Raw genomic sequence first — 17,339 nt, 5'->3', positions numbered from 1 at the left:
AAACAATATCGACTTTCCTGTCAGTAATGACACTGAACTGGATCTAAATGAAATGAGTAGGCAACACGCATGTGCCTACAGAGCAATACCTGCACTTGCGCTAGCTTAAGCCTCGGAGGACGCAAACATGTGCCTTGGTGACCAGAGAGCCACCGGCTCATGGGTCATTACACTAAGAACTAATCTGTGTGATGTGCAATAGGAAAACAACAGGGCCATAACAGAGCCTGTGTTGTCTGCTGAGCAGATTACTGTGACTGGTAGTAGGCAGGAGCCATTAGCCAACAAGGCCTTGGGTATAAGACTACTCTACTGCAATCAACTTAACGATCATGCCTCACAAATGCATGCCATTTCATAGTCACACTGTCACAATGATTTAGTGGCGTGTTTCGTTATATGTGAGAGTGTCTGAGTGTGTTTGTGTGTGTCAGTGTGTCGTCACAACCAAACAGAGGTTGTGCGGCAGTCCTCTGCTCGACACGCACACACACACAGTCCCTGTCGCTAAATCAATGCAGAGGATTTGACATCACACATCCTGCTGCGTACGCTGCTACAGTACTGAAGCTGTATGTGGCAATGCTGCATAATGCTAAACGCTCCACAACGCTTGTTGTAGCTACAGAGAAAAAAACAACAACAAAAGGTGCAGCAGCAGGAGCCAATGAAGCTGTCTGCTGCAGTGTGGAGCAGAAAAGAAAGAAAAAAATACTCACTCCAATGTCAGTCCTGGAATCCTCAGCCTCTCCCGCTGGGCTTTCATGGCTGAACTGTGCTCGCCCGCTCTATTGTGCACATGATATATTCACACCACTCAGCCACCCCGCTTATCCTCTACCCTGCACTGAACTGACAAAGAGCCAGAGCCAGTCACCACCATAGAGGAATGGGGCTAGCCTAACCCTCTCCTCCAACAACAAAATGAGGGGGAGGAGGGGAAAGAAGAGGGGAAACGGCAACAACACTGCAGCTTGTTTCGGGTCCTTCCACCACGTTCCACCTTGTGGTTGTCAGAGGAGATCGTCAGCCTGAGGTGGCAGGGAGGGTGGGGGAGCACAGAGGCAGCACAATACCCCCTTTTCCCCTCCCTTCACACACACCCTCCCCTCTACTTTGCAAATGCTCACGCTCACTCATTCGCGTCTCCTCCACCCCTTTCTTCCACTGACTGGTGATTCACTACAGCAACATCATAGCTCAGAATGTATTCATCCTATATTCTGTCGATCCTTCTTGCCATGCTATACAGTATGCTGTCCATCCTTCTCATCGTCTATCCTTTCCATCACGTCATCATGACTGGTCCTGACATCGCAGGGTGTCCTCACAGCACACAATGTCACTGCAGGGCTACATTCATATCCATATCTCCTCCATTCAAAACCATGTCATACTAGAAAATGTGCACACTACATTTGTCATTCCTAACTGTGGATTTCCAACATCCAGAATAAAGCAATGGAAGACATGAGCAGTCATTTTGGGGGAAGGCGCAAGAGCATGCCTCAGAAGGCTAATAATATAGTGGGAAGATCCCCCACTACCCTCATCCTCCTGCCCCCCACCACCCCTGCAGTGCTTTAGTACACCCCTGGGGCAAGTGCTTATTCACCGATAAAACACACCCTGACGTGCATCATCTGCCATTTACTGTTGTACAATATATTGCTAAATAATCATGGTGTACTCTACGTAACATACGTCGAGTCAATAACTACATTATTGATAGTCTATCATGATGATAATATACTGGAGGATCAATTAGAAAACAGCCAAGGAGAGACTTTCAGTCACATCAAAGTACACAGGGAATTGGGTCTTTAAATAGCTGTGAAATACACTAATGTACTGTAGATAGGCTACAGGCTATGCAGTCAAGCAGTCTGTAGTCTCAAATGTTTCTCTGGAAGCACATTCGATGTAGATTGAAGAGCGGAAAAAGTGCCGGCCAACAGTGCAGTCAACTGTTTCCAGGACTCCTTCCAAACAGCCTATCACAAAGTGCAGAGTGAAGCAGAGAGACAGATAATGCACTAATGTTGCCTCTCTTCAGAAAACCTATCAATTGTTTATTACTGGGAGCCAGGTTTTAGGAAAAAAGCGCTTTTGTAGATGACTGAGCATTGCATCGGCTGCAGCAGTAGAGCAGGCAGGCAGAGAAAGCAGGCAGTAACTGGGACAAGGTATGTACCTCTAGTACATCAGAACTAGGGCAGGCATACCTCAAACCAACAGCCACGCCAAGATCCACTCATTCATTTTGTAGCATAGCAACCTAACATAGAGACTCTACAACTGCAGCCTGAACACTTACTCAAATGAACAATCTGGTTCATTCAGAGTTTAGATCATGGCTCTTTTGGAAGTAACTGACAGTGTGTGGGTGACAGTTGATTAAATGGAGGAAATTAACAGGTTCACAATAAAGACAATGAACAACATATGAGCAAACATACACCATTGATATTAGAGGTCGACCGATTAATCGGAATGGCCGATTAATTAGGGCCGATTTCGAGTTTTTATAACAATCTGTATTTTTGGACACCGATTGTGGCCGATTACATTGCACTCCAAGAGGAGACTGCGTGGCAGGCTGACTACCTGTTACGGGAGTGCAGCCTGCGGGAATATAGTTTTTGCTTTCTTCTACTTCAGTTAATTGGAAGGTCTGTGCTCCTCTTTTTCACCTCTTCTCCGTGGCTCTTACAGTAAGTATCACATTTCTTCCATGTCCAAGGCTACCTCTTTACAATGGAAGTGGTGCCATAAATCTATGACTCACATACACAAGACACACGTGGACATGTTGCATTTGAAATATGTGGTGGTGGAGTGGTAGCCTGAGGGAACACACTGAATGTGTTGGGTAATGTGTTATGAAATGTAATGTCAGGTAGTATTTTAAACTGCATGTAACGGTCTTATGCAGGAAGAGTAGCTAATGGGGATCCATAATAAATACTAACACATATCCAAGCACATTGACTTTAAAAAAAACAAGGATTGTTAAACTCCAATGAACATGAGTCACTGTTATTCTCAAACAGCCATCTGATTGTCCTGCTGAGTTGATGAACTTTGCTTTTGTTAGGTGTTCATTCTCGGCTGTGTTCTGGACCCCACAGAGACGCTGTCAACACAACCGATGACTGGAGACAGACAACCATACACATGATAGGTTTGTCATATTTGACATGTCATAAATCACCAACACCAACGAGATTTATTGAAATGCTATTTGTTAATGCTGGACATATGCATCAATAAAGCATTATTGAACTACACGCTCTCATTTTTAACCAACTCCAAAAGACTAAAGTGAAATTGATCTTCCCCCTCAGATTTTCTGTGTTGCTCTACCCTACTTTCTCTCCATTGTACCTTTAACAAATAGGTGTAGCTGGCCTATATTTGCTGTATGGAACAAATACAGGAAGTGGCTGCCTACGAATACAAAGAATGGGAGAGAGGATAGCGGGGCAGTAGTTGACCCAAGCACCCAGGAGTTTGTGAAGTAGCCAGTTGTCAAATGACACTGTTGAAGTGTTTTCCGAAACTCTAGGCACAGAAGTAAACCGGGCCAATGGCTGTAACATTACCCAGCGCACTACTCTCAATGGGCTTAACAAACTGGAGCTATGAACACATGCAGTGCATTTGGAAAGTATTCAGACCCCTTGACTTTTTCCAAATTTTGTTACAGCCTTATTCTAAAATTGAATACATACTTTCCCCCCCTCATCAATCTATACACAAAGCCCCATAATGACAGAGCAAAAACAGGTGAAGAAATGTTTGCAAATTTATATTTAAAACCCCCCGGAAATATCACATTTACATAAGTATACAGACCCTTTACTTTGTTAAAGCACCTTTGGCAGCAATTACAGCCTCGAGTCTTCTTGGGTACAAGCATGGAACACTTGTCCTTAGGGAATTTCTCCCATTCTTCTCTGCCGATCCTCTTGGAAGGTGAACCTTCACCCCAGTCTTAGGTCCTGAGAGCTCTGGAGCAGGTTTTCATCAAGAATCTCTGTACTTTTCGCCGATCATCTTTCCATCGATCCTGACTTGACTCCAAGTCCCTGTCGCTGAAAAACACCAACAGAATGATGCTGCCACCACCATCCTCCACCGTAGGGATGATGCCAGGTTTCCTCCAAACGTGACGCTTCGCATTTAGGCCAAAGCGTTCAATCAGACCAGAGAATCTTGTTTCTCATGGTCAGAGTCCTTTAGGTGCATTTTTGCAAACCCTTTTACTGAAGAGTGCCTTCTATCTGGCCACTAACATAAAGGCCAAATTGGTGAGTGCTGCAGAGATGGGAGAACATTCCAGAAGGACAACCATCTCTACAGACAAACTCTGGAGCTCTGATGAGTGACCATTGGGTTCCTGGTCACCTCCCTGACCTCCCCCCGATTGCTCAGTTTGGCCTGGCGGCCAGCTCTAGGAAGAGTCTTGGTGGTTCCAAACTTCTTCCATTTAAGAATGATGGAGGCCACTGTGTTCCTGGGGACCTTCAATGCGACATAATTGTTTTGGTACCCTTCTCCAGATCTGTGCCTCGTCACAATCCTGTCTCAGAGCTCTACGGACAATTCCTTCGACTTCATGGCTTGGTTTTTGCTCTGACATGCACTGATACACCTTTCCAAATCTGGTCAAATCAATTGAATTTACCACAGGTGGACTCAAATCAAGTTGAAGAAACATCAAGGATGATCAATGGAAACAGGATGCACCTGAGCTCAATTTCGAGTCTCATAGCAAAGGGTCTGAATACTTACGTAAATAAGGTATCTGTTTTTTATTTGAGTAAATTTGCTTTTCTAAAAACCTGTTTTCACTTTGTCATTATAGGGTATTGCGTGTAGATTGTTGAGGAATTTTTATTTATTTATAACTTTTTAGAATAAGGCTGTAATGTAAGAAAACGTGGAAAAAGGGGTCTGAATACTTTCCGAATGCACTGCAAGTCAGACTTTCGTCTAAGTGATACATTGACATCTCTTTTAGGAATCAGACCTATAAATCAATACCACCACAACAAGGAAGTGTTGAAATGCCCTTCCTCACTTTACATTGAGATTGAATCAGAGCTTTGTTTGAGTGCATCAACTCATAACATTTTCAAGTATTTCTCAAAGTCAGACAGGAATAGATAAGACATTTTAGCCAAGGGTTCAACTCAAGCATCGATTAAAGGTAGACCATCTTGTTCAGTAACGTACATTTTATCACCCAACAAATGCCATATGATCCATAAATGGGACAACACTGACAGTCTTCAATACAACATTAAGGGGAAAAAAGAGGCCAATATGATGTCAAAGCCAATCACCATGGACACCAGAGGCAATAGAGGCCCCTTGGGTCCAAAGACACTGCGTGCGCTTTCGAAAGCGGTCCCCTGACACATATTGGTGGATCATCTCCTTGTGACTCCCCTCTGCAGTCAAATCATTCCCCCATCATAATGCATGTCACACTGAAACCTGCCACACAAGCCCATCAGAATAGGCATGAAATACACAGGAGGCCTTTAGCTGACTAAACCTGTTGGACTGTGATATTCATAAATGAAACAAATAGCTGGGTGACGCCTTTTGTGTTTTCAAATCCCACTTTATATTGAGGCTTTATCGGCATTCGTAACCAGATCAGGTCCTGTTGCAAATACAGTCGACACCATTCACCTGTAATCCTATAGTGCTCCTGCTGTTTCTTTGCCATGAGGCAGGCAGACACCTGACTTAATCCTATCTGGATCCCTTTCAGGGACAATCTCCAGGTATAAGTTGCCCTCAGGCACAGATCTAGCTGCAGCTTATCCTGCTTGACTCCTTACCGTAACCATTAGGGGGAGGAAACACTAAGGGGCAGATTCATCCTACTCCATATATCGTCTGGTTAAGGCCTGCCTCTCTACCAAAAGGTCACAATATTTTCAGTAATTAATTAAACATGTGCCATCACCTCCAACAGACACCATAACCCCCCGAGCGTCTCTCTAGCCCCTCTAGCGTCTATAGACCCTATTCTATAGTGCAGTTGTTCCCAAACTTTTCATAGTCCCGTACATCCAACCTCCAGCTGCGTACCCCCTCTAGCACCAGAGTCAGCACACTCTCAAATGCTGTGTTTTGACATCATTGTAAGCGTGTCAAACACACACACACACACACACCATTCAATACATTTATTAAAAATAAGAATGAGTGTGAGTTTGTCACAACCCGGCTCGTGGGAATTGACTCTTATAGGACCAGGGCACAAATAATAATCAATCATTTTGCTCTTTATTCAGCCATCTTACATATTGAACCTTATTTGTTCATAAAAAAATAGTGAATAACTCCCCACAGGTTAATGAGAAGGGTGTGCTTGAAAGGATGCACATAACTCTGCAATGTTGGGTTGTATTGGAGAAAGTCTCAGTCTAAAATCATTTTCCACGCAGTCTGTGCCTGTATTTCGTTTTCATGCTAGTGAGGGCCGAGAATCCACTCTCACATAGGTACATGGTTACAAAGGGCATCAGTGTCTTAACAGCGCAACCCTATTCTGAGCCCAGAAATCTGGCAGTGGCTTCTGATTTAATTACATTTTCACAGATCCGCTTGTTGCAATTTCGATGTGGCTCTTTTGATCAGATATTGGTAAGTGGACTGAAGGCAGGGCATGAAAGGGATAACGAATCCAGTTTGTGTAATTCGTTTGGGGAAAGTACCTGCGTAATTGCACACCCAGCTCACTCAGGTGCTTTGCTATATCACATTTGACATTGTCAAGCGTTCATTTGCACACAAAAAACATACAATGATGGAAAGACCTGTGTGTTGTCCTTGTTAATGCAGACAGAAAAGAGCTCCAACTTCTTAATCATAGCCTCAATTTTGATCCGCACATTGAATATAGCTGAGGCGAGTCCCTGTAATCCTAAATTCAGATCATTCAGGTGAGGAAAAAACATCACTCAGATAGGCCAGTTGTGTGAAACTCGTCATCATGCAAGCAGTCAGACAATGATGGTCAGTAAAGAACATTAAAAAATAAAAAAAAATTTTTTTTTAAAATTTTTTTTTTAAAAAATGTGTCAATACTTCGCCCCTTGATAACCAGCGCACTTCTGTACGTTGCAAAAGCGTTACATGGTCGCTGCCCATATCATTGCATAACGCAGAAAATACACGAGAGTTCAGGGGTCTTGCTTTAACAAAATGAACCATTTTCACTGTAGTGTCCAAAACGTCTTTCAAGCTGTCAGGCATTCCCTTGGCAGCAATAGCCTCCCGGTGGATGCGGCAGTGTACCCAAATGCCATCGGGAGCAACTGCTGGCACGCGCGTTACCACTCCACTATGTCTCCCTGTCATGGCTTTTGTGCCATCAGTACAGATACCAACACATCTTGACCACCATGGATGTCACAAAGCTGTCCAGTACTTTAAAAATATCCTCTCATGATGTCCTGGTTTCCAGAAGAGGATGTCTTCCTTAATTGACCCCCCCCATAAACGTAAGAGACATATACCATGAGCTGTGCCAGGCCTGCCACATCTGTTGACTCATCCAGCTGTAACACATAGAATTCACTGGTTGTATGCGAAGCAGTAATTGTTTCAAAACGTATCCTTCCATGTCACTGCTGCGTTGTGAAACAGTGTTGTTTGATGAAGGCATTGTCTGTATAGTTTTTTTTGGCCTTTTCCCCCAGCATTGTCCCAGCCATATCTGCGGCAGCAGGAAGAAGTCCTCCACAATAGTATGGGGCTCGGGAGCTCACCATATAAGAAGCTTCTAGCCCCTTCTTATTAATGGTATCTGTTGCTTTTATACATGTCTTACTACTCGAAGGTCAACTGAATTCTCACACAAAAAAAGGGCATATTTTGTTTCTAAATGTCTGTGCAAGAGTGAAGGATTCAGCGAGTTGTGAGATCATACTTTTGCACATATAACACACCGTGGCTAAGGAAAGGCACTACTCCCAATATAAGTGAACCCCAAATCAATGTAGCTCTCATATTTGTTGTAACGTCTGTTTGTTGCTCGGTGCTTCCCCGGGTAAGGGGGAAGTAGCTCTTCGGCTACATCATATTCACAACTGTCAGTGTCCATGCTAGCTGGGCTAACAACACATGTAGAATTACTGATACTAGCAATGGATGTGCTCGTGGCAGCAGAACAACTTGTCTCGTCGACAGGTGCAGGTGTATTACTGCTGGTAGTAGCAGAACTACCAATAGAGCTGGTACGCGTCTTACTTTTTTTTAACCAATTATACATTTTCGAGCAAACTGAATGAGCAGCAGCTACATTTGGCTACTTAAGGACCGTTAGTGGAATTCCCACGAGAGAGTAACGGTTAATGTGATTGGATGTTAATTATTTGACTGGCTACCTGTATTTGACATTGTGTTGTTATTTTGCTGAACACTAGATGGTTTCATTTTATTATGGGCGAGGCTATTCAGAAACGAGGCTTTTCAGCCGAGAAAAAACCTCACCCAAAAGTATAGCCCCGTTGGAAAATATAAATGTCTGTTTGACAACGTTAAGATTATGTATTTATATAAAATAACTTTTTATTTGGCATAACCCCAACTAAATTGCACGTACCCCTGGGGGTTTGGGAATTATAATACCTGCTATAGTGTATATAACTTGTATAAACCCTAGTGTCTATAAACAGTGTATTATACTATTGATCAACCCTATAGGAGATTACTTCAGTAATTTTTTCGCATTAAGATTTTTCAACAATGTAATAGTCTAGGGGTCAGTAAGATGCATGCATCTTATTTTATTAGGATCAGTTCACAAAGGCCAATAGACGGCAGGGTACATATGTCTGCACTGAAACCAATTTTGCACTGGTTGGTTATGTTACAAATATTGTACCTACAAATGCAATTTAGTTCGAGGTTGGCTTAGTCAGCTATTTAAATAAAAGCTTTGCATCTAATTGAGACTTTATTCTGATAAATTTACTTGTTTAAATTAAACATCTAGATATATGTTTTCTTCAGAGTATCAGAAAATAGGTGCATGAGAATGAAACATTTTACTATAGAACAGGATTCCCTTCTTTGGCTCCATGGATAACACACACACACACACACTGTATGCAGGTTGCAAGAGCTGCACCAAAATACTGTACGTTTAATGTAAAAACCAGTTCAAACTTACAAACTTCCCCTCCTTGGAAGACTCAGCTCCTTCTGTAAATGAAAAAATAAAGGAAAAAAGATTAGGACAAAATATATTAAATGTTGACACAGTGACACAGAATCTTTGATAAACAGCATGACATACAACCTGAAAACACTAAGATGTTAAATGGATGCTTTTGTATTGACAGAGCTACATATCGGTCAGACAGTGTGACTAGCCATTGGAGCAGTTATTTTATTAGCTACCTCTGCCACTTAAATGGGATGTGCATTATTTGTCATTGTCATTTAAATAAAAAAATCAATAAAAGCGATGACCTGCGCACGGATGCAGACATACCACCCTGTCTGAGTGTCCATTCATCCACTCCCAAAGCATAACTTCACTTTCTTGGCTCCAGACGCTGACCCAGTTTCTGAGTCCCTCGAGATAAAAAGCATTGGTTCACAAAGTTAATAATGAACCAATTCACACTCTCGTCAGAGGCCATATGCAAATCACAGAATTACTGTGCCTCAGAAGAGGAAAAATGCTAATTGCTTGCCCTTACAAGCATAAACAAAGATTTTTCTCAGGAAACAATGACATAAGCGACGGTAAGCTCCAGCCGGGGTTTGTACTGTACCGTAGCAGTCCCTGCAACGGGGGAAAGATCAACAACAATACTTTAATTGATTGGCCACCCGAGCCGATTAAGCTCGTTGATCCATGCAAGCTTTGTATTTCCTGTACCTGTCAATCAATGTGAAAAATTTATAATAAGCATTTGCGTAAAGGTGAATGTTTCATTCATCAATTGAGATGGATCGGAATATGTTTACAGGCTGCTGAATCCACAGAAATCATACCCTTACTGGACAGAAACTGCCTCGATTCCCTTTAAATGTTCACATCTGTATATATTATAAAAGTAGTGTATTCATCATTATGCACAGTTTGAATACTGCACCTTTAAAATCAGGCCTCAATGTGTTATAAACGCAATAAAAGGTTAAGAGGTTTCCCAAAAATGCACACCAAGCTATGCAGTGTGCACTTGGGGAAATGCAATAGTATTAATACACCAGCAGAGGGGAGCATTTACAGTGAAGATGTGCTGTCATTTCCTGATATGGTCAATGGCTGGATAGGGACTGCTGCGGTGAATGTGCTTACTAACTAAACCAGCCTGTGACTACACAGAGCAAGTGAACAGAATACATTTGAATTGCGACTGGAACTGCACTGAGGTGTACATACATAAAGGACGTTTGCACTTTTGCACTAATCTCAAGAGCACTTACAGCATGCGGCGCTGACACGATTTTCATTTCCATTCAATTGCTTCCAGATTCCAAACAACAAGAATTTCCACTACCACTAGAGCTGGGCGATATATCGAATTAATGTTTTTGCACGATATTCCAAATTCCTGTATGGAATCAAGAATCAAGTTCTTTTTCATGAGTGTTTATGTCCCCTTGTTCTCATGTTGTATTTTTGGTCTCACCTTCACTCCTCTGTGTGCACCTTCCCATTTACAGTGCATTCGGAATGTATTCAGACCCCTTTACTTTTTCCACATTTTGTTACATTGCAGCCTCATTCTAAAATGGATTAAATAAAATGTTCCTCAATCTACACACAATACCCCATAATGACAAAGCAAAAACAGGTTAAAAAAAACAAACAACTTTAGATAAGTATTCAGAATCTTTGCCATGATATTTGATAATGAGCTCAGGAGCATCCTGTTTCCATTGATCGTCCTTGAGATGTTTCTACAATATGGAGTCAACCTGTGGTACATTCAATTGATTGGACATGATTTGGAAAGGCATACACCTGTCTCTATAAGGTCTCACAGTTGCATGTCAGAGCAAAAACCATGCAATGAGGTCGAAGGAATTGTCCGTAGAGCTCTGAGACAGGATTGTGTCGAGGAAAAGATCTGGGAAAGGGTACCAAAAAATGTCTGCAGCATTGAAGGTCCCCAAGAACAGTGGCCTCCATCATTCTTAAATGGAAGAAGTTTGGAACCACCAAGACTCTTCCTAGAGCTGGCTGCCCGGCCAAACTGAGCAATCGGGGGAGAAGTCAGGGAGGTGACCAAGAACCTGATGGGCACTCTGATGGAACTCCAGAGTTCCTCTGTGGAGATGGGAGAACCTTCCAGAAGGACAACCATATCTGCAGCACTCCACCAATCAGGCCTTTATGGTGAAAGAGCCAGACGGAAGACACTCCTCAGTAAAAGGCACATGACAGCCCGCTTGAAGTTTCCTTTAGGCACTCAAGACCATGATAAACAATATTCTCTAGCCTGATGAAACCAAGATTGAACTCTTTGGCCTGAATGCCAAGTGTCACGTCTGAGGAAAACCTGGCACCATCCTTACGGTGAAGCATGGTTGTGGCAGTGTCATGCTGTGGGGATGATTTTCAGCAGCAGGGACTGGGAGACTAGTCAGGATCGAGGGAAAGATGAACAGTGCAAAGTACAGAGAGGTCCTTGATAAAAACCTGCTCCAGGGTGCTCAGGCCCTCAGACTGGGGCAAAGGTTCACAAGGTTGAACAGTTGAATTATGAAAACACCCTGTCTGTCTCCAACTGTTTGAAAAGCATGTTAGCCTGTCCACTTTGTTCAGATGTTGAAATCAAGTGGCCTACCTTATTTCTCAGAAGTTGGCAGTTCCTTATATAAGGATTAGCTGGCTAATCACTAGCAAGTGGACTTGAGATTGATGAGACCGGTGTTAAATTTCTATATCCTAATGCCTGTTACAAAAAGTTTGTTATTATTAGTAAAATGTGCATAATGCATGGTTCTAGTTAAAAAAGGGCATTTTCATAGACTTGAAACCAAGATGAGTGACTTTTTAAAAATGTATTTTACCTTTATTTAACCAGGAAGGGCTCATTGAGATTAAAATCTCTTTTTCAAGAGCGCCCTGGCCAAGATAGGCAGCACCAAGGCATTACAAAAAAAATAGACAGACAACATGAAAAACTCCAAGTAATCTACGTAGTAAAAACCATTGAATTCACAAGAGTATAAAACAGCGAATTAAAAACTTTGACAGGTCAGAGAATCAGCCTCAAAATCCTTCATCAGTGATTTAAAAACACCAATCGGGACAAGTTCTTCTAGTTTAAAAGTATTTTGTAAGGTGTTCCAAGACGATGGCGCAGAGTACATAAAAGCCCTTTTACCAAATTCAGTTTGGACATTTGGAACAGTTAGCAGGATAAAGTCCAGCGAACGAAGAGAGTACCCACCACATTTCTGAACAATAAAAATGCACAAATAAAAAGGTAGTAAACCCAAAATGGCTTTGTAAATAAAAGTATACCAGTGACTGAGCCTACGAGTGACTAGAGAAGGCCAGCCAACCCTGGTATACAAAGTGCAGTGGTGCGTAAGGGTTTTGCAGTTTAAAAGAAATCTCAAAGTGCCATGGTAAAGAGTGTCAAATGATCTCAAACACTGAGCGGAAGCATTCATATATAAAATATCCCCATAGTCTAGTAAAGGCATAAATGTAGCTGACACTAGCCTCCTTCTGGCTTCAAAATAAAAACAGGCCTTATTCCTAAAATAAAATCCCAATTTCAGCTTCAATTTATTTATTTTTGTAAATTGTTGACTATTGCAACAACAAAAAAGCAGGTTAAACTATTTTGATTAATTTGTGGAAGGATTATGCTAGGTATAACTTCACAATCTCTGAATTCCTTAGATTATTTGACTGTTTGAAATGCAGAATATTTGACCTTTATATTGTACAAAAAGGCTTATTTAGAGAAAACATTGAAAAAAAAGAGATATCATGAATTGCCCATAAATTTGGGAAAAAATCTAGATGTGATTTTTAGGCCATATCTCCCAGCCTTAACTACCACACATGACAATTACAGACTAAAACCCAAACAATTCAATTTGTAACTTGTTTCATTCCAAACCCCTTCTGCAGTATGTCACTGCACTAAACAATAATACTCAACAATACCTAAAATAACTATGGTTGAAGAAATACATAGTGAAGTCCCTTTGTCAGAGATGAGACAGAAGTGTTTAAAGACATGTCTTTAAAGGTTCTTCTAATCAGCAGAAATTAACTAAGCCCCTCTCCCCATTGCCATCAATTAGAGCTGAATGTCTGCCCCCTGTGCTGGCTCCTGTGCACCCAGGACACGATTTCATTGGCTAACATGACCGCGGTTCACATCGCTAATTACAAGAACGGATGGAGTTAACGCTAATGTGAATTCTAACCAATTACAGCATAGCAAATCACAGTGGGCGTCTACTGTCCGGTCTAGCTGGTTCACTGACACACTGCTATGACATATCCTGGTAAAAACCTGTGGAGATTACCCTTAAGATTCAAAGTACATACTGTAGACTTAGGCCTACTGTGAATTGTGACACAATACTTTACATTGAAGTCATGACTATATCCCTTACAGAAGTTGGTCTACTGACAAAGACCTTTGTGAGAATATTTTTTTCACTGGGTTGTGTTTGAAGAAATAAACTGAAGACTTGCGTCCTGTTTATTCTACTTAGTCACACCTGATACTGTGAGATAGAGTATGCAAAACTCAAACAGCGCAAATGGTGCTATTTCTGAAAGCAAACACCCCTGTAAGCATGCAGGCTAGACTACACCATATGGTGTGAAGACACATCGGTGTGCATGAAACCACTGCGGGGTGCGACATGGTAATCATAACAGAACACCCAGACTGAATAGCAGTCAGACTGCAGCTAAGAAAAACGATCAATATTCTCCATAGGGAACAAAAACTTGATCTGATACTTGGCAACAGCAGCAGGCAACATTCAAAGTGAACCCTCAAAGTTGAGCATGAGTGAGAATGGAAAACTATCAAAGGAAAGTTACACTTGATCCAAAACCTACTAAACAACGCGTGAAGAGTGAACCCTCAAAGTTAAACATGGATGGGTAAGAATGACTGCCTATATTACCCAAACAGAAGAGAAATGTGATCCATAACAATAGCAATATGGGTGATATCATAATACCACTCAGAAGTCCTAGACAAAACAGTCATTCAAAATGGACCCTCAAAGTTGAGCTTGAATGAGTAGGAAAAACAATCAATATTCTCCAAAGGGAAGAAAAACTTGATCCAAAACATGACCGTAATCTCCTAAACATTGAACAGAATGAAGAATGAACCATCACTGTTAAGCATAAATGGTAAAACAAAGGATCAACTGTCTCCAAAGGGATGAAAGATGCATTCAAAACATCCACTATCCTAACCAAGTGGTTTACTCTGACGCTCGCTTAATAGAATTTCCTGTAATATTGGACTGCAGTTCACTGACTGACCGCATTTTAATCCATAGTTTCTCAGCATTCCTCTCATCCAACATTGTTGAAAGTTAATATGGCTAGGTTTTTCTGTAGCTAATGTGAGAGCGCAGTATGATGCAGAAGTTGCCCTTCTCCCATCCCTCCTACTGATGTCATAAAGGAGGGGGGATTAATGACTTGTGTGTTGCCCTGTGATTGGCTAAACTCCTGCTGTGTCTGGGGTCAGATTGGATGACCTATGACGTTTAGGTTCGTGGCGGGGGGTCTGTCAGAGAGACTAGGGTCACGCAGCGCCTCTATTGCGCTCTCATCTACAGAGTAATGACAAGGTCTGGGTCTGGGGAGAGACTTTACTGAAGAGACTGGGATAAGGGTAGGATGAGGCTGGTGCAGATGTTGACAATAGAAGGACCCAGAGCCGACAGCTGCACCTGGTCTCCCATCCAAGAATTGACCAAGATCCAACCTTACTTAACTGCTGAGACAAGCCAGCAGAGGGATGCAGGGTGGTATGGTCCGTCTATGAATGATCACTTGCTGAAGGACAAAGAGTAGACTAGGTCAAAGCTAAAACCTTATTGGAAATCTTGTCGCAGCTAGATGTACAATGCCACAAGTTATTATCCACCTCTACATTCCTAATGTTAATCTCTGAAAACTATTTGGACTGAAATATTTACAAAATTTAAGATATTAACAAATTGCTAGATTTACATGATTAAATAATCATGAATATTATCCATGATTATTCCAATGCCTCTCAGCTATGTCCACAGAATATCATAGAATGAGCCATTCAAGAGTAAGCTGTTGCCAATCCATTTTCTACAGACTTTCTCAGCTCCTGGTAGGGTCAAATAGCCAGCTATCACACTGTGCAAGCTGCAGACTGTTGACTGAATGCATAACAACTCTTTTCAGTTCATAGTTGTTTTTAACTCTTGCTTCCTCCATCTCTCACTGAGAAAAACAGACTTCAAAAGAGGATGTTGTGTTACTGAATAAACACATCAGTCAAACAAAACCTTCCACAGGCATAATCTGCAGAAAAGCAATATCACATCCATACAGTGAATCTACTTGACAAACTGTTTTGGGTTTAGTCTTCAGAAAGCACAAGTGAGGATCTGTTTACCTTTGTGCCAACAGGCTTACTAAAAATAAAAAGCTGTGAAGAGAGTCATGCCACTGTGTCTCATCGAGCCACCTGTTCGATGTTAATGTTAAGTGTATGGCCGTATATAACATTTTCATGAGATGGTGATGAACAGTACCTAGTAATGCCATATACTGCTAGAAAGCTTACATTTTTGGCTTTTTGGAAATATTCATAATTTATCTAAGAGTTGTATGCACTTTTGTACTAGTATGAACAAACATAGTAAATCCTATGAAAGAGAGTAAATTTCATTTTTTTTAATGTCATAGCTATGAACAACCTATTCAAATCAAATTTTATTTGTCACATACACATGGTTAGCAGATGTTAATGCGAGTGTAGCGAAATGCTTGTGCTTCTAGTTCCGACAATGCAGTAATAACCAACAAGTAATCTAGCTGACAATTCCAAAACTACTACCTTATAGACACAAGTGTAAGGGGATAAAGAATATGTACATAAAGACATATGAATGAGTGATGGTACAGAGCGGCATAGGCAAGATACAGTAGATGGTATTGAGTGCAGTATATACATATGAGATGAGTATGTAAACAAAGTGGCATAGTTAGTGGCTAGTGATACATGTATTACATAAGGATGCAGTAGATGATATAGAGTACAGTATATACGTATTCATATGAGATGAATAATGTAGGGAATGTAAACATTATATTAGGTAGCATTGTTTAAAGTGGCTAGTGATATATTTTACATCATTTCCCATCAATTCCCATTTTAAAGTGGCTGGAGTTGAGTCAGTGTGTTGGCAGCAGCCACTCAATGTTAGTGGTGGCTGTTTAACAGTCTGATGGCCTTGAGATAGAAGCTGTTTTTCAGTCTCTCGGTCCCAGCTTTGATGCACCTGTACTGACCTCGCCTTCTGGATGATAGCGGGGTGAACAGGCAGTGGCTCGGGTGGTTGTTGTCCTTGATGATCTTTATGGCCATCCTGTAACATCGGGTGGTGTAGGTGTCCTGGAGGGCAGGTAGTTTGCCCCCGGTGATGCGTTGTGCAGACCTCATTACCCTCTGGAGAGCCTTACGGTTGTGGGCGGAGCAGTTGCCGTACCAGGTGGTGATACAGCCCGACAGGATGCTCTCGATTGTGCATCTGTAGAAGTTTGTGAGTGCTTTTGGTGACAAGCCAAATTTTTTCAGCCTCCTGAGGTTGAAGAGGCGCTGCTGCGCCTTCTTCACGATGCTGACTGTGTGGGTGGACCAATTCAGGTTTGTCTGATGTGTACGCCGAGGAACTTAAAACTTACTACCCTCTCCACCACTGTTCCATCGATGTGGATAGGGGGGTGTTCCCTCTGCTGTTTCCTGAAGTCCACAATCATCTCCTTAGTTTTGTTGACGTTGAGTGTGAGGTTATTTTCCTGACACCACACTCCGAGGGCCCTCCTCCTCCCTGTAGGCCGTCTCGTCGTTGTTGGTAATCAAGCCTACCACTGTTGTGTCGTCCGCAAACTTGATGATTGAGTTGGAGGCGTGCGTGGCCACGCAGTCGTGGGTGAACAGGGAGTACAGGAGAGGGCTCAGAACGCACCCTTGTGGGGCCCCAGTGTTGAGGATCAGCGGGGTGGAGATGTTGTTGCCTACCCTCACCACCTGGGGGCGGCCCGCCAGGAAGTCCAGTCCCCAGTTGCACAGGGCGGGGTC

The 17,339-nt window shown here is 42.1% G+C and overlaps 1 protein-coding gene across 4 annotated transcripts in view; it reads right to left on the bottom strand.

Moving 5' to 3' along the window:
- mast4 (microtubule associated serine/threonine kinase family member 4) overlaps positions 1-17,339 on the bottom strand; it is a 175,303-nt gene that overhangs the window by 76,281 nt on the left and 81,683 nt on the right. For 3 of the 4 annotated variants that reach the window (XM_024382102.2, XM_024382105.2, XM_024382103.2), the window contains exon 4: positions 9,203-9,234. In XM_024382102.2, the coding sequence (XP_024237870.1) occupies positions 9,203-9,234 (32 nt within the window). Of the gene's footprint in view, positions 1-719; positions 1,081-9,202; positions 9,235-17,339 lie in introns of those variants that run through there. The other variant, XM_024382107.2, reaches the window with a different exon arrangement.

The sequence above is a fragment of the Oncorhynchus tshawytscha genome, linkage group LG20, assembly GCF_018296145.1.
Source record: "Oncorhynchus tshawytscha isolate Ot180627B linkage group LG20, Otsh_v2.0, whole genome shotgun sequence".
NCBI classification, from domain to species: Eukaryota; Metazoa; Chordata; class Actinopteri; order Salmoniformes; family Salmonidae; genus Oncorhynchus; species Oncorhynchus tshawytscha.
Note: the sequence above shows the minus strand (reverse complement) of the source record. Positions and strands in the feature narration are given on the sequence as shown.